This window comes from Chiloscyllium punctatum, chromosome 39 (genome assembly GCF_047496795.1).
Source record: "Chiloscyllium punctatum isolate Juve2018m chromosome 39, sChiPun1.3, whole genome shotgun sequence".
In the NCBI taxonomy this organism is placed as follows: Eukaryota; Metazoa; Chordata; class Chondrichthyes; order Orectolobiformes; family Hemiscylliidae; genus Chiloscyllium; species Chiloscyllium punctatum.
The window spans coordinates 20598148-20622790 of NC_092777.1; the positions used below are offsets into that span (position 1 = coordinate 20598148).

The 24643-nt window shown below is 42.4% G+C and overlaps 1 protein-coding gene across 2 annotated transcripts in view; it reads right to left on the bottom strand.

Annotated features, from left to right (window-relative positions):
• Window positions 1-24643, bottom strand: part of gas7b (growth arrest-specific 7b) — a 440079-nt gene that overhangs the window by 132148 nt on the left and 283288 nt on the right. For both annotated transcript variants that reach the window (XM_072558282.1, XM_072558283.1), the window contains exon 3: window positions 4939-5016. In XM_072558282.1, coding sequence (XP_072414383.1) covers window positions 4939-5016 — 78 coding nt within the window. The remainder of the gene's footprint in view (window positions 1-4938; window positions 5017-24643) is intronic.

Below are 24643 nucleotides of genomic sequence, written 5' to 3' on the forward strand. Positions count from 1 at the left end.
ACTCAGGGAAATTGGTACAGGTTTTGTGTTCTTCGAGTGGTCGTGAAGAAGAATATTGCAAACTGGTGTTAACTTTGTCATTATGACCATTGCATCAGACTTGCCCTGTCAAGGCTACTAACGACTGTCTGATGGTGCTTAACCTCCTTGTGTATGGAAACAGGCAAGTAAGACCCACTATTGTATGCCCCCGAATATTCAAGGATAATTTCTATAATGCCCTCCACAATTAAACACAGGAGGTGTTCACATACTGGAGTGTCATGCCCTATACTGAGACAGTCAGTGAATTGGACTGGTCATTTGGCAGAATGCCAGACCAAAGTAAATGTTCTAATGAACAGTCAACTCTGGGGTGCATTTTCAAGGCATGAAAAGGAAACAATGATGACGATACTCTGAAGACTGCACCAACTTTCAGCGTGGCATTCTTGTCCCGGGGGTCTCATCACATTGTGAAGGACTTCTTCTGTAGCTTCTAGGTATTCCAGCAGCCTGGCATGAAGGTCCTTTCCCTGGTGCGGAGGTCTCGTCCTTGCTTCAGAGGCTACTGCCAGGTCTTCCAATGGCCCAGTGTGGAGACCGCCTCTCGGCCTGCCATGGGGGTCTCAGCCAAGATTTTCCAATGTACTCCAAACCCAAAAACCATTACTTGAATGTTGATGAACTTTTACTTTTTCTTCTCCTTATTTAGGACTTTGGCATTGATTTAGGCCCTGTGTTATGGTGACTTAAAAATACATGCGACAATAAAATGCTATTCTATTTTTAGAACTATTGATATTGATTTCATCTCCTGAGAGATGCTGATCAGTGTTGCTGTGCATGGCACAATTCAAACAAAACACTGCCTTCAATACATTTGGAGTTTGCAAAGACAAAACAGAGCCAACAGCTCATCCAAAGTGCAATTATCTGCAGTCAAACCTTCAGGGCAGAAATCAATCTGATCTACCCTAACAAGTATGCTATGTGTTGCATATGGTCGATAACAGCTCAAAGAATGAATAGAAAAAGCAATTTAGTTAAAATGAAATGCAATCCACAATTTTCAAATACTATACTGAATTACAATGTACATAAATTTACACCCTAAAGTCAAATACTGGTATGGGTGAGTGTGGTCACCATTTTGAAATATCAACTTCAGATGCAAAGTCAGTGCAGATCTTAAACTCACACACAGCCTGTATTTGCTGCTTACACTCAATTGTAAGCTACCAGCAAATAAAACGTACGTTTACATGGGAGCAAAACTGCATCGGACAAGGAATGACAGCACTGAATGTTGTAGCTGAAAGGGAAGTTGGCTTACATGCCAAATATTTGCAACATTTTGGGGACTGGGTAAAAGGAGCATCTCACACATCATGTCAACTTGTAGTCCAGATGTATGGTAATGTCCAGGAATGGGTAACCATCAATTCATTTATGCCGTACCTGTTGCTTTTTCAGATTCTATTACATGTTCACCTTTCACACTTTTTATTCATTTGCGAGATACAGATGTAATTGGTTGGGCCAGCAATTATTGGCCTTCCCTAGTTGATTTGAGAAGCCACCTTCTTCAACTGAAAGTCATTTAGTGTAGGTAGACCCACCGTTCAGGAGAGTATTTTAGGATTTTGGACCCAGCAACACTGAAGCAATGGCAATATATTTCCATGACGTGGAGGAGCTGGGGTGAACAAAGTTAGAAAGCACACAACACCAGGTTATAGTCGAGCAGGATTTATTTGGAAGCACTAGCATTTGGAGTGCTGCTCCTTCATCAAGTAGTTGTGAAGGAGCAGCGCTCTGAAAGCTAGTGCTTCCAAATAAATCCTGTTGGACCTTAACCTGGTGCTGTGAGATTTCTAGCTGAATATATTTCCAGGTCAAATGACAAGTGACTTGAAGTGGATCTTGCAGGCGGTGGTATCCCCATGTATCTGCTCTCCATGCCCTTCTAGATAGAAGTGGTCATCAGTTTGGAAGATGATGTTGAAGCAGCCTTGGGGAATTTCTGCAGTGCATCTTGTAGATAGTACACATTGCTGCTATGGAGTGTTGGTGGTGGGGGAGGGAGTGAATGTTTGTGGACACTGTGCCAAACAAGTCAGCTGCTTTGTCCAGGATGGTGAAGCTTCAAGTGTTGTTGGAGCTGCATTCATGCAGAGAAGTGAAAAATATCCCATCACAATCCTGACTTGGGCTTGTAGATGGAGGACAGGCTTTGGAGAATTTAGGATGGGAGTTGCATGGTGTAGGATTCATTGTTACGAGATCAGGTCAGAGGCACAGTAATTCTATGGCTGGTCCAGTCCAGTTTCTGGTCAACAGTAACCACAATAGTGGGGTTATCAGTGATGGGAATGCCTTTGAATCCCAAGGAGCAATGGTTAGATTCTGGAGATATGCATCGCCTGGCATTTGTGGCACAAATCTCACTTACCATTTATCGCCCTAAACCTGCAAAAGTTCTTGCTGCATGTGAACATGGACTGCTATAGTGTTTGAGGAGTCATGAATGGTGCTGAATATCAGGCAGTGAACATCTCCACTTCTGACCTTATGTTGGAGGGAGTTCGTTGATGAAGCAGCTGAAAATGGTTAGGCCTAGGACATTAGCCTGAGGAAATCCTGCAGAGAGATGTCCTGGTGGTGTGATGACTTAAAAACAAGCACAATGATCTTTCTTTGTGCCAGATATGACACCGTCTCGCAGACAGTTTACTCCCCGATTTCCACTGACTCCAGGTTGGCTCTTTGGTGCTACACTCAGTGAAATGCAGCCTTGACAGCAAGGACTAATCACACTCACCTCATCTTTGGAATTCAGCTCTGTTGTCCATGCTTGAACCAATGAAGTCAAGGGGTGAGTGGCCCTGGAGGAACCCAAACTGGGTGTCAATGAGCAGGTGCTACTTGAGAGCACTATTGGTAACACGTTCCAACATTTTACCGATGAAGAGTAGACTGATGGGGCAGTAATTGGCCAGGTTGGATTTGTCCTGCTGTTTACATACAGGACATCGCTGAACAATTTTCCACAGAGTCAGGTAGATGCCAGTGTTGCATCTGTACTGAAACAGCTTGGTTTGGAACACAATGTTCTGGAGCACAAGTCTTCAGCACTGTTGCCAGAATGTTGTCAGGGCCCCTAGCATTTGCAGTGCTTCCAATTATTTCTTGATAACATGTGAGTGAAGGAAAACCGCAGGTCAAGCAGCAGCCAAGGAGCAGGAGAATCGACGTTTCGGGCATAAGCTCTTCTTCAGGAAGCCCTTCTTATGCCCAAAATGTCGATTCTCCTGCTCCTTGGATGCTGCCTGACCTGCTGCACTTTTCCAGCGACACATTTTTCAGCTCTGATCTCCAGCATCTGCAGTCCTCACTTTTTCCAACACGAGTGAATCAAATTATCTGAAGACTAGCATCAGAAATGTTGGGGACTACTAAAAGAGGCTGCAATGAACCATCCACTCTGCACTTCTGGCTGAAGGTTATTGCAAGTGCTTCAGCTGTATGTTTTGTACTGATGCGTTGGCCTCCTCCATCATGATGGATGTGGATATTTATGGAGTCTCCTTCACCAGTGAGGTGTTTAATTGTCTACCACCATTTATAACTGGATGTGGCAGGACTACAGAGCTTAGACTTGATCAACTGCTTGAGGAATTGTTCAGATTTATCAATCACTTGCTGCGTATACTATGTGGCACACAAGTAGCCTTGAATTGGAACTTCATCAGACTGGTGTTTCATTTTTAAGTATGCTCGGTGCTACACCTGGGATTCCCTCCTACATTCTTCACTGAACCAGGGTTGATCCCCTTGCTGTAGTAACAGTACAGTGCGGATACGCCAGGCCATAAGGTTGAAGATCATGCTGGAGTACAATTCTGCTACTGATGATGGTTCACAGTGTCTCATTGATGCCCAGAGTTGAGCTACTCTATCTGTTTGAAGTCTCTTTCACTTAACATGGTGATAGCGGTACACAATATGATGCAAGGTATTCTCAACATAAAGATGGGATGACTTCTTTACAAGGACTGGCAGTGGACACTCTTATTGATATTACCATGAACAGTTGCATCTGCAGATTGGTGAGGATGAGGTGAAGTACATTGCCAATCTTATTGGTTCCTTCACAACCTGCTGCAGGCCCAGTCTAGCAGCAATGTCCTTTAAGACTCAAACAGCTCAGTCAGTTGTGGTGTTCTCAAGTCACTCTTTATGCTGGACATTGGAATCTCCCATTCAGAATACTTTCTGCAGCTTTACCACCCACAAGTAGTAGTATTGACTCATCAGTTTGATGGGAGAGGGGATGGAATTGGAGGGGTGGGCATATATGGTGATTAGGTTTTCTTGGCCATGTTTGACCTCATACCATGAGACCTCATGGGGTCTGAAGTCAATGTTAAGGATTCTTCAGACAACTCCTTCCTGAATGTATCCCCACTATGTGTCCAAACCTCTGCTGGGTCAGAGCTGCAATTGCAGGGGAGAAAAACCCTACTTAACACATCACCTTCCCATCTCTTATCCCCACTTCAAGTCCGATTCCACCCTCAGGTGATTGTATGGGTGGAGTTTGCCCATTCTCTCTGTCTGTATGGGTTTCCTCTGAGTTCTCCAGTTTCCTCCCACATTCCAAAAGATGTGCAGGTTAGGTGGATTGGCCATGGTAAATGCAGGGTTAGAGGGATAGAGTAGGGTGCTATATGGAGAGCCAGCGTGAACTCAATGGGCCAGATGGCCTAATTCCATATTGCAGGGATTCTAAGATTCTAGCATCTCATCAAAAGTTTGGTGTCTTTTATTTAGGGTGCTCCATTTCTCTTTTACGCCCATAAAATGTGAAAATGCCAAAGTAAAAAGAAAATTCAAGGTCAACTCGGAAGTTTATTTTAGCAGTTAATCATTGCTCAAAAAAAAAAGGTTAGTTACCTGTAGGCAAGGAATTCATCTGTGATATTGGACTCTTTGGTGTTCCTGGAGCACTTGTTGGCCTTTCCCAGGTTGTTTCTATAATCAAACAGAAGATTAAGTTTACAAAGAGAAATCTATGAAATATAAATCAGTTCATAAATGTTGGTGAAAGAGATAAGTTCAAAAGTTAAAAATGCTTACAAAAATGCAAGAGTGAGATACAATAATCAGAAATTTTAAAGCTTCACCTTACTCTTGTTTATCTAGCTAAACTGGCAAAGATTACTGGAGATAAACACGATTAGATTTGAGTGCAGCATTATTTACAATGAATTCATCCTTGGAGAAAGAACCAAAAACAAATTGTTACAAAAGCTCAACAGGTCTGGCAGCAGCTGTGGAGAGAAATCAGTGAACATTTTGCACCAAGTCACCCTTCCTCAGAACTGATCCAAAACATTCACTAATTGCTCTTCACAGATGTTGCCAGACCTGCTGAGCTTTTCCAGCAATTTCTGCTGGTGTTTCAGATTTCCAGCATTCACAGTTCTTTCAGTTTTTATTTGGGAGAAAGAACATTTGGATCAAATAAAAACCTTCACGTTTTGTCAAGGAAGACAATGTTGAAGGGACTCACTTCTGATAATGTTCAGGAGGTGGATTCTTGAGATGATAGGCTCGGCTTTTGAGGGAAAGGTTGAGCAAGCGAGGCCCATATTTAGTTTTTCTTTCCAAGATTGAGAAGTGATTTTATTGAAATCTGTCAGATTCTCAGAGAGGGCTTGACAGATGATTGACTAGTTCTAGAACTAGGGGCCACAGTGCCAAATGAAGGGACCTCCCATGTGATACAGGCATGCAAAGGATTTAGTTTCACAGAGGGTCATTTGGAGGGGGGGGGGGGGGGTCTCTTACCCACAGGTAAAGAGAGGATAGGTCATTGATTATACTTAAGCCGATTTAGACATACTTTTGATCAATGAGATAGTCATAGAATCAGAGTCCCCACAGTGTGGAAGCAGGCCATTTGGCCAACTGAGTCCACACCGACCCTCCAAAGAGCATCCCATCCAGACCCACCCCCTTGTACCCTATCCCCACATTTCCCATGGCTAATCCACCAGCCTGCACATCCTTGGATTCTACAGGTCAATTTAGCATGGCCAATCCACCTAACCTGCACACCTTTGGACTCTACGTCTTTGGGAAGAAACCCACGCAGAAAAAGGGTGACACAGTCTGAGAGAGATTTGTACAGTCTAGAATTGAACCTGGATCCCTGGCACTATGAGGCAGTAATGCTAACCACTGAGCCACCATAATGCGCCAAGTCAAGGATTATGGAAGACATGCAGAGTAGGGGAGTTAAAATAATAAGATCAGCCGTGGTCACACTGAATGATGGAGCAGGTTTGGGAGGCCAACTATCCTACTTCTGTTTCCTGTCTTCTTACATACTGGACACATCTGCTTTCATCTTATAGACTAGTACTTTTCTTTCATCATCAGTCTTTCTTTTCCTATCTTTCAAAGATTACTTCTCATAATCTAAACGTTGCTCCAAAGTCACAGTGGCTTGGCAGTTAATGCCAACCCTACGATCTTTCATGCAAGATAATATCGGTCTATAGGTATTATACCCAATTCAGAAGAGATACATAATCGACTATTCCGGCTTGAGAAGCCTCATTCCACAAACATGGTGCAAGGTGAGCATCCAGGCTCCATGAACCACCACAACCCATAGGGGATTGAACCGACAATGTTATCATTCTGAATCACACACTAATCACCTGGCTAATTGATCGAACAACTCCACCTAATCACCTATTTATAAAGTGATCTATCCTGTGCTGAGGTCATGTTTAAGCCATTCATTATTACTATGGATGAACAACGAGAACTGCTTATTTTTGCCTAGTCATTGACTGTACAAATCTCACACAGGCTGCCACCCCTTGTCTGCGTGGGTTTCTTCCCAAAGACGTAGAGTCCAAAGGTGTGCATGTTAGGTGGATTGGCCATGCTAAATTGACCTGTAGAATCCAAGGGTGTACAGGCTGGTGGACCAGCCGTGGGAAATGCAGGGATAGGGTACGAGGGAGTTGGTCTGGATGGGATGCTCTTTGGAGGGTCAGTATGGACTCAGTGGGCCAAATATTATTATTTTCAACGCTAGGGTTTACCTAGCTGTGGATCACATTCTACCATCCCTGCCCTAATATTTACACTGCATTAAAGGCTTGCCACATGCTTTTGAAATGCATCTGCTGTCCTGCAAAAAAGAAAAGTACTAAGAGGCTACAGGGTTGGAACATTGTGAACTCAAAAACGTGCATTCCCAACTAGTTTTCATTCAATCTAGTCTTATTTTCCCACAACGACAACTTGAAGTCAAAGAATATTCTGGGATCAGAAACTTTAAATGGCGAGATTAACACTAATGTGCTACTATATTATTCTAGGATAAAATCAATGTAATGAGGCTTTCGAGCACAGGCACACACTGTTAGTTTTGATATCAATTACATTCTTTAGTTTGTCAAATTTATGCCAGTATGCATTAGAATGGGTTGAAGAGTTCCTCTTTCTACCACGCTACATACAATTAGTGTCATGGTATGCATTATACCCAGTAGCAAAACTGTGATACATTGACACAAATTGACTTAATGAAACAGAATTTTTAAAACTACATCTTTGCAACACTTATTTCTGCAGCAAAGTTCTGAACTAAAACATTACAGATTCTAAACAAACTGCCTTTCTTCATCCAATGTCAAAATTAGGAAATGGAGACTGACTGTGCAGTGATAAACTTAATCCAACTTGTTAGCTGGGAAACCCACAGATTGGGTAAAATATTGGTTTCAGTCCCCTTCCAAAATAAATACTAACTAACATTTCTAAACTGTAAAATGCATGTTGATCCTAACAATCCCAATTTTGTAGCAATGAATTAAAATGTCCCCAACTTAATCATCAGCTTAACCTGGCAAGGAGGCAGGATATTGTCTGTGCTTACTGAATTATACATGGCCAAAACATACCTAACTGTGCCTGACCAGAGTAGCTGGAAACACCTGCTCTTCAGCATTCTGTACAATGGTTGACATTATGATGTTATTAATCAAGGGTGTTCAAACAAAGCAAGTTGTGAGCTCTTTGGGTCATATATTTAACGAGCAGTGAATTCTCTCATGGAGTATACATTAAAATAACGGGGAGTTTGCTCATATATTATTCCTGTCTAGTGATTAGAGCTTCTTGGAGGTAAGCAAAAGATGGCTTCATTCAAACATCCTTATTAAACTGTGTTCCAAAAAGGATAGTGCAATTTTAGTGATAGCTCCTGCACTTGGATTATCTATATTATCCAGTCTACAAATGCCAACTTAGATGGTGGGACTGGGATAACTGAATTTCTTCAAATGAAGGTTGAAAATATTCGAGGCAGTCATCATTGCTTACAAAATGTTAGGTAATTCAGGGTCACACTGATGTTCTGGATAAGTCCCATTTTCCCCTTTGAATTGATAGGTAGAACAGGAGATCCACAAATTTTCACATGGAGCTGGTTTGGGTTTTTAATCCAGTTTTTCACATCTCTCTGGAGACCGCAGGGCTCCCAGTGTGGTGGGGATTGTGCATGTGTTACAAACAAACAAACACAAAACACAATTTCTGACAGAGCAATGGATTTTTACCACATTCTTCAAATATTTATACCTCACACAAAGTATGGATAAGGGAATGTGGTTTGCTTATAAAAACACAAGACATAACAATGGGGGAAAAGAAAATTGGAAATCCTCTGATCATTCTTCTTATAAAAATAAACTACTTTTTCAGAACTGTATGAAGTACTCCAATCAACAAATATAGGAGGAGGAAGCTGAATAAAAGATGTACAGAGTTCAAGGCCATCTGGACTGTTTAGAATCCGTTGTAGTATTTAACCATGGAAATACCATGTCATGTTTTCATCTGCCATCCACACAAATCTATTAGATTTCATGCCTTTGATGTTTCAACTCTCTAGCGCAGGGCTGTTCCCTTCCCTTGACTCAAAGAGTTGCAGCATGCTTGGTCTAAAGACCTGCGCTTCCCAAAAAAGGAAGATAATTAAAAACAATGTTGCTGTTTCCCCTTATCTACACTTTGGTATAGTTATACACAAGAATTGGTACATCAGAGGTTGGAGCATATGGGAAGACAGGGGTACATTATTTATCCCAGGAAATTCTCAATTGACATCCATATAAGTTGCCCATGGAACACTTTCCAGCTTAGAGCAGGCGCGAGTTCCACTGAAGTTCCAGAAAGAAGCCCTGAATCTTTTCTTCCTCTCCCGACATCCTCAACAGTACCCTTCCACTGACACACATTCGTTTGGCTGAACTGGTCCTCACCCTTAACAATTTCTCCTTCAAATTCTCCTGCTTCCTCCAGACCAAAGGGGTAGCCATGGGCACCCACATGGGCCCAGCGATGCCTGTCTCTTTGTCAGCTAGGTAGAACAGTCCATCTTCCATAGTTACACCGTCACCACTTCCCACCTCTTCCTCCGCTACGTTGATGACTGCATCGGCGCCACCTCGTGCTCCCGAGAGGTGGTTGAGCAGTTCATCAACTTCACCAACACATTCCACCCTGACCTTAAATTCACCTGGACCATCTCTGATGCCTCCCTCCCCTTCCTGGAGCTCTCCATCTCCATCAATGACAACGGACTTGACACTGATTTTTTTTTTATTTACAAACCCATCAACTCCCACAGCTACCTGGATTACACCTCTTCCCACCCTACCTCCTGCAAAAATGCTGTCCCAAATATTCCCAATTCGTCCACCGTATCTGCTCCCAGGTGGACCAGTTCCACCACAGAACACACCAGATGGCCTCCTTCTTTAGAGACTGCAATTTCACTTCCCACATGGTTGAAGATGCCCTCCAATGCACCTCATCCACGTCATGCACCTCCGCCCTCAAACCCAACCCCACCCCTCCAACCGCAACAAGGACAGAACCACCCTGGTCCTCACTTTCCACCCTACCAACCTTCGAATTAACTGCATCATCTGCCAACATTTCCGCCACCTCTAAACAGACCCCACCACCAGGCATATATTCTTCCCTCCCCACCCCTTTCCATTTTCCGCAAAGTCCTTTCCCTCCGTGACCACCTGGTCAAGTCCACACACCACCTCCCCCCGCCAACAACCCACTCTCCCATCCTGGCACCCTCCCCTGCCACCGCAGGATTGCAAAACCTATGCCCTCACCTCCCCCCTCACATTCATCCAAGGCCCCAAAGGAGCCTTCCACATCCAAAGTTTCACCTGAATATCCAATGTATTGTATCCGTTGCTCCCAATGCGTTCCCCTTTACACTGGGGAGACTGGACACCTTCTCGCAGAGCACTTTAGGGAACATCTCCAGAACACCCACACTAAAAATCCCCACCACCCCAGGGCCCAACATTTCAACTTCCCCTCCCACTCTGCTGAGGACATGCAGGTCCTGGGCCTCCTCCACCTCCACTCACTCACTGTCTGACGCCTGGAGGAAGAACGCCTCATCTTCTGCCTCAGAACACTTCAACCCCAGGGCATCAATGTGTACTTCACCAGTTTCCTCATTTCCCCTCCCCCCCAACTTTACCCCATTTCCAACCTTCCAGCTCGGCACCATCCTCATGGCCTGTCCTACCTGCCAATCTTCTTTCCCATCTATCTGCTCCACCCTCCTCTCTGACCTATCACCTTTATTCCCTCCTCTTAGTTACCTTCTCCCCAGCCCCACTCTCTCCCATTTATCTCTCCACCCAGAGGCTCCCTGCCTTCATTCCTAATGAAGGGCCTTTGCCCAAAACATCGATTTTCCTGTTCCTTGGATGCCGCCTGACCTGTTGTGATTTTCCAGCACCACTCTTATCTAAGCCCTGAATCTTGCCAAGTGAAGAAAAAAGGACCCCTCACCAGGAAGTCCCAGTCTGCCGGTGGCATCTCCAGGGCATGGACTCAGTTGCTACAAAGAATCACTACTATCCCATCAATTGAAGGTTCATCCCCTCCCAGTCTGCCACCTCCCCTCTCTTCCCCACCCCCACCCAAAAGATTCCATTCTCGGTTTCAAATGATAAGGGATTTCTTTGACAGGGTTAGTTATGATCAGACCTGCTATTTATTGCATTGCTATCACCTCACTTTCATTTTCGTCTATTCATCCTTTCTCGCCTAGATGAAATTTTCTTTTGAGACTCCTTGCTCAGTTCCGTAGTTTATTTAAGGTTCCTTCATTATTGCATTCCCACTTACATGGCTGGAAACCACATTGCCTATCATAAGACATTTGCTAAGAAGTGATCACAGAGGCTTTATGATCCCATGTTTACATCGCTCCAGCACCAAGGCTACCACTTAATCTGAAATGGTAATCATGTTTACTCATTGCTTTCCAGCAGGGATGCGAGAGGACACTTTCAAACAATTCAAACCTCCAGCAGGACCACCATTCAACAGCTAAAAATGACACACTAGGTTATAGTCCAGCTGGTTTATTTGGAAGTTGTTGTTTTGTTTGGAACCTGCTGCTGCTGGACTATAACAGTGCTGTGAGATTTTCAATCTTTGTCCACCCCAGTACAACACTGGCACCTCCAACATCATGGCATTCAAAAGCATTGTAGGTGCAAACTAACTTGCATATCCCAAGGGATTTGGATGTGGCTCTTTTCATTAAGTCAGGAACCCTGTTACTTTGCCTCTGTACTCTTGGCACTCTGGTCACATGCCACATTTCCATAGCAACACATTGAGGTACAGATAATACTCAGTTTCCTAGGTTGTTATCTAGTTCTTTACTTCATAAATTGTTAAGAATTTCCTCAGCTATAATACTGGCCCTTCTTTATTACAATGCTACAGTCAAGTAAACAAACCAATACCACGACTTCCTCAGAAGCCTAAGGAAATTTTACATGTCCACAATGGCTCTTAACAATTTTAAAGATGCAGCCCCGAAAGCATCCTGTCTGGATGCAGCACAGCATGCTATGGCAACTGCCTAGCCCAAGACTGCAAGAGAGAGTTGTGAATGCAGCCCAGTGCATCATGGAAACCAGCCTTCCATCTACTGACGCCATTCCACATCTCTCTCCCCCCTCAGTCATACTCTCTTCCTTCAGGCAGAAGATACAAAACAACCAACAAATTTAAGAACAGCTTGCTCTCCACTGTTATCAGACTTATGAATGGATCTTTGAGTTGGTCTTTCCCTGTACCTTCTCTGTTGCTGTAACACTATATTTTGCATCCTGCTCTATTATGCTGATGTATTTATGTAAGGTATGATTTATCTTGTTAGCACGTAAAACAATCCTTTTCACTATCTTGGTACATGTGACAATAAGAACTCAAACCTTCCCCAGAGGTCTCATCATTCTAGCTCTCCATCCAGTCGAATATTTTTTTTACAATAAAAGAGTGTTTAAAGGAGATTTTAACAAAAGCAAAGCTTCAAAAAATTAATCACTGGAGAGCTTTCTTCAGTTTTGCTCATATCAGGGATCTGAAGATCAATTTCCAAAGATTCAAGCTAGCCCAAAAGGACGGCTACCCTAGTTACAAGTTAAACAGACACCTGTTAAGACAGGTCTCCAGTACGCAACTGGAAATCTTCACCATGACCCTCTTCTTTGTGCTGACCCATGTCCGGGAACAGTTTCAAGGATACCAAATGTAGTATTCAATTGTTGTTTATTGTACTATGCGAGTATGTTGACTAATTTGTGCGCACTGTACTGATTAGCTAAACCTTGGCATTGACCGCAGAAAAAATAAAGCTAAGGAAGAGCTGGAAGCCTTAGCTAAAACACGGATAAACGTTTTACAGAACCATGAATAAAGTTCCTACACAAAGGAACTAGTGCCATCCCTGTATAGATCCATCTGTGTAGGAATTTTATTTTGTACTTTAAAATTGCTTAGTTAATGCTTCAGTTCAGACTCTCAGTCCTTTCTGCAGCTTTGTTTATTTTCGTGAGTCCAAGCCTCGGCTTCACTAAACAAGTTCAATGAGCATTGATCTGTCACAGACTCTCATAGAACACAGAGCAATTGAACACTCAATATCCTACATAATCTCCTGTTTGAACAATGTTCACACCTGGGTCCAGGTACTAAGGATAGGTGAACAATCAGGCAGCTTAGCGTTGAACAATATTCAATTCCCCCTATCACCCCCTCCCAAGTCAGCAGCTGGAAGTGAGATACTATGACTACACCCAAGGCGCAGAAGTGAATTGCAATGCTGCTCCCTCACGTTGCTGGGGACTAGCACAAATCAGGAACATTGCTTCTCGAATACTGAAATGCAACCATTAGCCTATGGGCCAACTACTGGGAAATGGTATTAGAATAGCTAGATGTTTGATCACCTACAGACACAAGGGGCCCAAGGTCCACGTTCCTCGCTCTTAAAAATTCTCTAAGTTTATCACTGCACATATCAACATGAAAATTTCAGATTGTGATCAGTATCCTTCTCTCACAAAAGGGTATTTGATAGGACAGAGCTCTGCAGTGTGAAACAGAAAAGATTACATAAATCCTACTTCAGCACCCAAAGGTCAGAAGGTAGGTTTCCTGGAGGAATTTCAGAGCAACACTGAATTTCAGCAATCAAATAAACTGCACTTAATATACTCCATTGCTTTTCCAAGTAAGCCAAGTCCCTCAGTCAAATTGCTGCCCATCTCAGTCCATTAAGTACAGGAGTTGGGACATCATATTGAGGTTGCACACAACATTGCTGAGGCCACTTTTGGAGAATGGTGTACTCTTCTGGTCACCCAGCTACAAGGATATAATTAAGCTGGGGAGGGTTGGGAAAAGATTTACCAGAATGTTGCCAGGAGAGTTTGAGTTCTAAAGGGGAGGCTGAAAAGACCCTCCCCCCGCCCCACCAAGAGCATAGGATGTGGAGGGGTGATCTAGTAGAGGTTTATAAAATCATGAAGGGCACAGATAATGTGAATAGCAAGGATCTTTTCCCTAGGGTGGGGGAATTTAAAGCTAGAGAGCACATTAAGGTGAGAGAAGATAGATTTAAAAAGGGACCCAAGGAGCAACATTTTCATAAAGAGGATGGCTCATATATGGTATGAATGACCAGAGTAAATGGTAGACGTAGGTACAGTTACAACATTTAATATACATTTTGATAGGTGCATGAATAGGAAAGGTTTAGAGGGATATGTGCCACACAAAGGCAAATAGACACATTTAGTTTGGGGAACTTGGATGAGTTGGACAAAAGGGTCTGTTTCCATGCTTTATGACTCAGCTTCTGGTACAATGAAACTAAATACATCCTGCAAAAGATAATGTTCAAAATCTGAGATACAATACCAAAAGAACGTGGTGAGCTGTTGGAGCTTGGCACCCATCACCTCTAAATTAAAATTCACTAAAAATAAAATAACGCTAATAGATGTGTGCAGAGATGGATCCAGGAATCAGAACAACAGGGGTTTAAAAATCGTGCATACATCAACATTCTAATAAACTGTGCAAAATTCTCTCTCAGTGGGCAATTTTGCACTTTGATATCACAACAATAGGATTCTGTCTTCTCATTAATGTGTAAAGCTCAAATTCAATTAATCATCTTGGTACCACATTCCATAGACAGACTCTCAATATTGAGAGTCATCACATCACTTCACATCAGCTGTAGGGAAAAATGCAACCAGTGCAAGACTATTTTTGCAGAGTTTGAAACTTTGTATTCCACTTGTTGATAGTTAACATTAAAACTGGTTACTTTGTGGCGAAAGTCATTTTGTCAGCTCTGGAGAGAAAACTTCCTTTCAGGAAGTTCAAGTCATACTAAGCACAGAGGAAGTTTATTATGGCTATCTCACTCCCAGGGCTTTGCTGCAGGAGCTCCTCATAGTAGATATTCAAGGCGGTCCATTAAAACAAAATGAGCAATTTCAGGACTATCTTGTGTCGTTGAAAACTGTACACCCACTAAGTATGGATTAAAAATCTCACCATGGATGCGTAAATCTTTATGCATAGATATTTATGAAAACTGTCAAAAGAAGATTTCTGCTTTTCAACCTGGATTAGAAATTATTTTCAAGTTGCAATTTTAAAAGTGCTTTCAAGGTAGAAGTCACAGCAGGCAACTGTCTGATCCTTCGGTAGGTTCAAGCCTGTCGAACTGACCCATCTGAGTAATCACAAAAGGAGACATTTAAAGTTAAATTTATCCTTGGACCACACAATAAAAAGGGTTCTTGTGGCATGGTGGTAGTGCTCCAACCTTTGGAGCAGGTAGGACTCTAACCCAGGTCTCTTAGCTCAGAGGTGTGCAATAACAACATCTCTGAACAGGAAGATCAAGAAAATATAAAAGGACAACACAATGGAAAAGATGCAAGAACTGAAAGCTCCTGACAGGACAGAACACAACACAAAAGCAGCTCAGAGTAATTAATACTTTTGTCCAGTGGGTCAACAGATCATTTGAAATTCACATGGGAGGCAGTTTGCTTTGATTGTGCTAAGGAAGGATGCAAAAAGCCCATTTATGTAGAACTCCCCATGAAAGACTCAAACACCTGGGTATGATTTGGAGGTGATGGACTAGAGTGTACAAAGTTAAAAATCACAGCACCAGGTTTAGTCCAACAGGTTTAATTAGAAGCATTAGCTTTCAGAGTGCTGCTCCTTCATCAGGTGGTGTGGAATATAAGGTTGTAAGATAGGATAGTGGAGGTGGTGTTTGGTACACTTGCCCTTATTCATCAGTGCATTGAATATAGGAATTGGTGGGTCATGCTGTGGCTGTACAGGACAATAGCTAGGCCACTATTGGAATACTGTATACAATTCTGGTCTCTCTGCTATAGGAAGGAGGCTGTGAAACTTGAAAGGGTTCAGAAAAGATTTACAAGGAAGTTCTCAGAGTTGGAGAATTTGAGTTAAAAGGGAAAGGCTGCATAGGCTGGGGCTATTTTCCCTGGAGCGTCGGAGGCAGAGGGGTGACCTTATAAAGGTTTATAAAATCATGAGGGGCATGGATAGGGCAAATAGTCAAGGTCTTTTCCCCAGGAAGGGAAAGTTCAAAACTAGAGGGCATTGGTTGAGGGTAAAAAAGGGAAAGATTCCAAAAGGACCTAAGGGTTAACATTTTCACATGTGTGCGCATGGAATGAGCTGCCAGAGGAAGTGGCAGATGCTGGTACGATACTGGGTCGGCATGGATGAATTGAACCAAAAGGGTCTGTTTGCATGCCGCACAACTCTATGACTCCATGACCTCGGGGAGGGCTCTTCGCCAAATGGAACAGGCTTTCAGAAATCACCTGAGTTTTGCTGAAAAAGTCCAGGCAATTTGCAAGTGCTACAACTACAGAACCAGGAAGGAACCTTCTCTCTCCCAAATCCTATTGATTTGCTGTGCCCCCTCCACACAGGCAAACCTTCAAGTATTAGGCAACAAAATGCATCACAGTTTCAGAAGCCTGACTAAGTTTTCAACATTCTGTTTCACTTCGGAAAAAGAAAGCTTTATGCAGGCAATAGGCATGCAATGATATAAGAGACTGATCTTATACCTGGATAAATAAATTTTAATCCTTACGTAGACTTGAGGCATGTGCATGTTAGAAAATTATAAACAATTTCTTTGCTTCGATAACTATTACAATAGTTATGAATAAACTAACTTTTCATCTCGTTTGAAGTACAAAGTTGACTGGATTAAAATTGAAACAATATTAAAAGGGGGGCTAAAATAAGCTGTAGAAATGCATAGTTCACAGACCACTTTCAGGACACCCCTGTTGTGGTCCTGACATTCATAAAATCTTTTATCAAAACATTGTTCATGAATATCAGTCCAACTAGTTAGATTCTAAAATGCTATTGTTGAGTTGGCAACAGCCTGCAACACCACCTACAAATTTATTGGCATTGCGTAATCTTCCACGAGGCATCTGAAGTTGTGGTTCAGTTGGTTTGGAATTACATGAAAGAAATCGAACAAAAGTAAAAAGATTTGTTTATTTCTGTGGAGGCAAGTGACAAATTAGGATTATATTCCAGACAAGTTTCTTGGTTTGCAGCGAAAGTACAAGGATATCACAACAATGCAAAGCCATGGCTATGTTAGGGCTCACTATCTTCCCAGCCACTAATTACAGCGACCAGGCCTGCTGAGACACTGAAGAAAGCAAAGTAGCCTTCTATCATTGGGTGAAGTGGTAACACTACTTCACTCCCGACCTCAAATCAATGGTCGATGCTGGAATTAAAAAACGTGAAGTCCAGATTTAGATCAGTAGTAGCTTTCAAAGAGAAGTGGACTTAATGATAATTCATAACTTTATGATCTGTCACTTTCCTGCCGCTTGGGACAATTTGGAACTTTATTTGCCCCAAATTAGACAGTGTAAAAGGTGCTCGAGTTTGGAATATAACTGCTTGGAATTGGATCAACAATGGCTGACCATGCAAAATCACATAGCTGCAGCTAAAGTAGTTGAGCGTAGGAGAGGAACTCTAATCATGCAGCAAGCTGGATGGGACAGCCTCAGTTGGTAGTTCACATTTGAAGATTCAGGCACACAGTCTTTAAAAGGGCACAAAGGCATTTCCTGCAAGCAGCAACATCAGTCCGTTCAGAGTGGACACCAGAACTGCAGCCTACCATTTGAATCTTCTCTCTGCTTCCTCACTGCTCATTCCCTGAAAAATGTCAGTTTCAAATATGGCCAATGGTTCAACAATGCCCTGCTATGGGTTCTCCTCCAGGTCATCTGTAAAAAGGTGGATGATCCCATTTCCCAGGTGTAGTGGCAGAAGGCTTTACCCTCAGACCAAGTTGACAGAGATTGAAGTTACAGCCTAAATTAGTGCCTGCGGAGACCACTGCCAAATCTGGATGCAGTACTAAAAGATTAACAGGTTGCAGCACTTCAGCAGGATAAGGGGACACCGTGTAGTTGCTGCAAAGGTGCACTCTTAAGGGTATCAAGCTATGTCAGACTGAGTGCAGAGGGGTGTCAGACAGGAGCATAAGTTGCAGGTCTCACCATCAGGTGAACATGTGATCTGAATGTGCGAGAGCCTCTTCACATTATTCACGCTGTACCAGTTTCAGGACAATGCGCATATCGAACACTTACTAATAGCAGCTCAGGAGTGGTCATTGAAATGCATTCTCAAGGCAACTGTTTGGGATGACAACCATTCTGTCTGCAAAAGAAAATGGTTTACAATTGGTGGAAACAAAAAAACAGTTGTTGGTGTTTTCCAGTTTATAGAAGAATTTTGATGCTAGAGTAGTAGTTGCCTGGGCACTTGCTGGAGATGACAGAAATAGAGCCTGCGCTGGAGAGATCGGAGTTTCTAGCCACCTAATGAGGATACCTGCACTTGTGTTAGCAGATGGACATGCAGGAATATTGCCAAAACATTGAGAAAAGGGATTATGAGAATCACAAGCTAAATCTTTTCATTCTCCATTCCAGCTCCTCACAGAAAGTTCAGGAGTTAAAAAAGGAGACAGTCTTTCCTCAGCTCTATCACCACCTCACCCTGCCATCAAACCTCCAAGAATTTAATAGTTCAGTTCCGTTGTTATAAAGCTGATACTTGGCCAACTGAACTATTAAGATCCCCTGCATGCTTTGCACTGGCAACAGCATAATATGCTGCAAATAATTCACAACCACCTGAAGAAGCAGTGCTTCGAAAGCTAGTGCCTCCCAATAAACCTGTTGGACTATAACCTGGTACTGTGTGATTTTTTAAAAACTTTTTCCATCCCAGCCCAACACTAGCACCTCCAAAGTCATTAATAATTCATTGATTGAGGTTATGCAGTGTGAAATCACCACCACACAAAACATTTTGGTACTGTATAGACTGGGAGACCAGGTCTGAAACTGAGCCCGAAACTCGGTCGTTTGACTCAATATTGACATTTTTGCCTCCATGGTAACGATTAGAGTTTTAGGTATCATTCCAGGCTTTTAGCACATGATTGAGTGATAATTCAGTGCCATCACAAGACAGCATTGCATTTATTATTGAAGGAATGTTAAACATGGTTCAATCCACCCATTTAGATGAATGCAGGAGAGCGCACAACATAAAGTGGGAGTTCTTATCATTGAAGCAGACTCACTCTTGACCATTTAAGAGCTCAGTGAAATAACAATCACCTCAAAAACAAAGATCAGGCCAATTATTCAATATTACGAAGGGCTGATATTACCTGCACCAGTCTGCAATTGCTCCCTAACGGAGTAAACATACAATTCCCCAAGTGATGGTTGACAGCAGAATTTCTCAAGAGATGGTTTGCTCAACAATATTCCACAACAAGAAAAGTTTCCCAAAAAAAGTAGTACTTGAAGATTTTTTTTTTTGTTTTTAAGGAAGTCAAAGAAATATCAAATGTGGAGAACACAAAGGAAACTGAGAAGAGCGGATAATTGATTGTCATGTGGGATGTGGTGATGAGCCACATTTTCCTTATTAAGAATGAAAAACTTAGAGGGAAAGAAAGCTTTCTGACCCATTCTAGTTTTGAAAGATACTGGTTTAATTAATATTTTGCTAGTAAATTCAAATTCATGTTAAATACATGGATTCCCAATGATACACAAGTGCTTAAAATGTTAACTAAATAAGGCGGCCATTAAAATTAAGTTTACACTTCTGCAATGCAGAAGCATTGAGACAATGGTAGGTCACTAAGCACATCACCGAGCAGTTCAAGCTTTGGCAATAGAATAGGGTTTATTTCAACATCCTTAAGACTCGTGCAAATACTTGCTTCAGCAAGAAACATCAATAGCAATAAGTTACAAGTGCCTGTGGGTGTGGTTAGGGAGAAGAGAGACAGACTTGGATTCACAACTCTACTGATGGATCCTATATCACACAAAACTGGGGACTAGGACATAAGTCAGTCTTTGTTTCTCTATCGAGCAGGCAAATCTATAGCAGTATTTAACAGTGAAAGGCACAGAGCTGACAACAGGTGCAAACTGACACAGTCTCAGGCTGAAGTATGGGTATGTATTAGGCAAATGTGAGGACTGCAGAGGCTGGAAACCAGAGTTTAGATTAGAGTGGTGCTGGAAAAGCACAGGTCCGGCAGCATCCGAGGAGCAGAAAAATCAACGTTTCGGGCAAAAGCCTTTCATCAGGATAAAGGGCTTTTGCCCAAAACATCGATTTTCTTGCTCCTCTTTCGCTGCCTGACCTGCTGTGCTTTTCCACTACCACTCTAATCTAAACTATGGGTATGTATTGCTTACAATGGAACAGGCTAGCGATATACTTTAAACATACAAATGAATTTACCTCAGCAGGGTAGATCTGTACTGTACTGTACAGAAATGTTGTTAGTTATTTTGTACATTAAATGCTAAACAATTGATCAAATCTTGCTGTGAAAAAAAATCTATTTTGTTCAATCACAAAAATGTAAAATGAACTAGGATGTTGACAGATCTCACGGGGGTGTGTCGGGGGGGGGGGGGGGGGGGGCTTTCTCTTCAAATCATTACAAAAAAAAAGGTGCCAATAATGCCAGAAAACCCATCCACGACTCCATTGACTACATTAAATCCAATTCAGCCATCACTCCCGTGCTCAGTGACTTTCATTGGTGGCTAGTCCAAAAACAATTTAAAATTTTTAATTTTTAAAATTTGCTTTCTATTTTTCAAACCCCTTCCTGGTCTTACCCTTGCCCACCTCTATAACATTCTCTAACCCCACTGATTCTAGAAACGCTGTACACACCTTCATTCTGGTATTCTCTGCATGGTCTCCACCACTGGTGGCCATTCCTTCTGCTGCCTACTCCCTTGCGTCTGAAATCCCTTCCCTAACCATCTTGCCACTCTTTCTCCTTTGAGATGGCCCTTGAAGCCCTCCTCATTCAATTTTTGATCAGCTGTCAAATACCTCCATTATGACTCAGCGTCAAATCTTGTTTTTAACATCACTGAAATGAACTGCATTTTTTAAAACTACATAATGGATGGCATAAATCCAAATTATTACTGTTACTGTAACCAATGCGTAAGGAATCTGTTGTGATGGCCCTGAGGTTATTGTCATTGTATAAGTAGATATTAGCAGCAAAACATGCTCATCACTGGGGTGGCACAGTGGTTAGCACTGCTGCCTCACAGCACCAGGGATCCAGATTTGATTCCAGCCTTGGGTGACTGTCGGTGTGGAGTTTGCACATTCTCCCAGTGTGTGTGGGTTGCCTCCCACAGACCAAAGATGTGTAGGTCAGGTGAATTGGCCATTCTAAATTGCCCAAGTGTCAGGTGCTTTATTCAGAGGAAAATGGGTCTGGGTAGGTTTCTCTTCGGAGGATCAGTGTTGACTTGTTGGGCTTAAGGGCCTGTTTCCCCACTGTAGGGAATCTAGTCTAGTCATCAGACCTTAACGAATGCACCTGTGACCAATTATATTGAACCAAGATGATGTGATATAGATCGGTGAATGAATAACACAATCACCAATTTACAAAAGGGGTTACTTATTGCGTGAGAAGCCGAGGCAGCTAGAGATAGGAAGCTGGCATCCTGGAGTGAAAAGCAGGTGGACGTCATTGGGCTGCTGAAGCATTTGATGAAAGATCTATAATCTTCAAAAAAAAGATTAATATCCTGGGAAACTTTCTCAACATGGGGTCAACTGCTTGGGTGTTGTATGCATAGAAGACAATTGATTGGGAATTATGAACACTGATGGAAATAAAATGAATGACTAGATGGGAAAATAGCTCAAAGTCTAAGTGGAGTAAGACCTACAAACCCAGGTCTTTCTCAGTCTCTGTAACAATGTATATCATATCAGTGCAACTCATTTATTGCCAAAATGTAATAAACAATGTCTCATTTAAGTCTCCAGCTTCTTCTTGTTCAATTTGGTAGTGGTTTTCCTCTACCACACCAGCCCAAGTGGGCCAGAGAGGTACCTGCCCTGAAAGAGAATAGCGACAGCAAACCGAGCCCATGATGATAATAGAGCAGACACTCTAATACTCAGCACCTCTGTGGTCAGGAGGAAGGATTGTGCTATGAATTAGCACCTCAGCCTCAAAGCCATCTCTCCTCCACTGTGTTCTCTCTTCTGATTTACAAACTAGAACCAATGAATGCTGAGTGTATCAGCATCTAACTGATTTGTACAAGGTCTGCCATATTTGATTAATGGAGTAGAATATTACGAGGTTACTCAGTCTAAAGCATTTCAGAAAATAACTCAAAGAGGCTGTACATGTGAATTATGGAAATGAAATGACATGGCATCAAACTCTCTCTGGTTAGGCCCTACCTAACTCTAATCTCAATTAGAAACCCTCATGTCTGGGGGCATGGTGGCTCAGTGGCTAGCACTGCTGCCTCCCAGTGCTGGAGGCCCAGGTTTAATTTCACCCTTGGACAGCTGTCTATGTCAAGTTTGCACATTTTCCCCATAACCAGGCGGGTTTGTTCTGGGTGCTCTGGTTTCCTGACACAGGTTAAATGGCTTGGCCATGGGAAACGCAAACTTACAGGAATAAAGGTAGCGGGTTGGGTCTGGATGAGATACCCTTTGGTGTGAAATTGATGAGCAGAACAGCCTGCTTCCAGTGTAGGGATTCAATGATTCTATGATCGGTGGTCCTCTAATTCCAGCCTCCTGAACATTCCTGATTTTAACTGATCCATCACTTGGGGCCTTTTAACTACATGGCCTCTATGATCTCAAGTCTAAATCCCTTTCCTAATTAAAACTCACTTCAGTGACTACACTTTTGCTCTCTGACCCCAATACTGGCTTATGGAGTTTTGCACCTCACCTTGTTTTCTTTATAGTGCTTCTGTGAAGTGCCTCAAGATGTTTTATTACATGAAAGGGGTTATATAAATAAAAGTTGTTGTTTAACAGCAATAGTCTTCAAAAGAAACGAAAAAATAAGTCAAAAAAATATAGCAGGATGGGTGTGCATTCCAAAGTGGAATTGTATTTGCCGCCCTCTAACCTCCAGCATTCGGGCTGAAATCCAAGTCAGAATGGTGAAATCACTATTTCAAATCACTTTGACAGAAAATATCAGAAGTGCCCTTAAATTGGCAAGGCAGGTCAGCAGCTGAAAATAACTGCATTTAAGTCTATTGTAAAACTTCACTTTCCAACTTTTGTAGGGCTGACTGCGCTTGAAATCTCATCATTCACATCTTTCTCCCCAGCTGCATGTGGAACGAGCAATAAATATTTTTCACCACCTGAATATAGCCAACCCCTTTCTGGAATTGCAAGAACTTTATCCAGTAAGTAGGGGTTAAACATGGGACAATCACTCAAACAAACAAGACGGACAGGACTGCACTTAGAGTTTCAAAGCCTCAGAGGAGAAATTACTTCAGTCAAAAGGACTCAAAGCGTCATGAATCTTTGTAACTCCCCACCCAGAGGGTCATGGATTATCGATTGTTGATACTATTTAATGCTGTGATGGCAAGATCTTGTGTGTCTCAGAAAGTCAAGTGTGGAGGAGGAGGGTGGGATTGTGAAGTTAAGCCCAGGATCAACCATGGTCATATAGAATGGCAGAGCAGGTTTAACTGGACAGACTGGGCCAATTAATGGCTAGAGGGCAGGCTCATCATCCATTTGAGGATGCTGGACACCAGCAGGAAGCTTCCAGTTAGAGAACTACAGCAGATACAGGAGAGTGAGCAAACCTCAAGATGCAGGTACTCTCTTTCTAACATTCTCAAAGTTTAAAAACAAAAACAGGCCTTCACAGACAGACTGGCGTTGGTAGATGAGGGCTATTTTCCCTGGAGCGTCGGAGGCGGAGAGGTGTCCTTGTTGAGGTTTATAAAATCATGAGGGGCACGGATGGGGTGAATACACAAGGTCATTACCCCAGGGTAGGAGAGTCCAAATCTAGAGGGTATAGGTTTAAAGTGAGGTGGTTGGGGTGGGGTGGATTTAAAGAAGAGACTTAAGGGGCAACTCCTTCAAAGATGGTGGTGCATGTGTGGAACCAACAGCCAGTGGAAGGGAAGAAGCTGGTACAACTGCAACATTTAAAAAAGGTATTTGGATGGGTATATTAATAGGAAGGGTTTAAAAGGATATGGGCCAAAACGCTAGCAAACGGGACTACATTAATTTATGATAGCCGGTCAGATATTTGAACTCTTTTTAAAAAGCCTTCACTAAAGCACATATTACTACTCATTTATCAAATGTTTGATGCTACATTGCGAGCTTGGATTCTTTACGGTTAAGGAGAACAGTTTTCTTCAGGCATAGATGTCAAAGTCTATTTAATATTTATTAACATTAAATACTGGTATATAAGGTAGTCATACATTTGCCAGGCTCTGACTGCAAGTTACATTAAGTAAAGACTAATCTATCTGTGCTCAAAAGACACTCATTCCAGAGTGATCTAACCCTGCTCACACTGTGCTATTTACGCTCAGCGATATGTAGCTCTGCATCATCTTCACATGATTGCTCCAGAGTCCTGAAACCTTTGCACAAAAATTACATGTGAGAGAAACCACAATGCAACACTTCAACAGTCAAATATCCCCATGAGTGGAGAATAAATGCTGTATGCTTGAAGTGCGTAAGGAAGAAATAAATGGATTTAACTTATGAT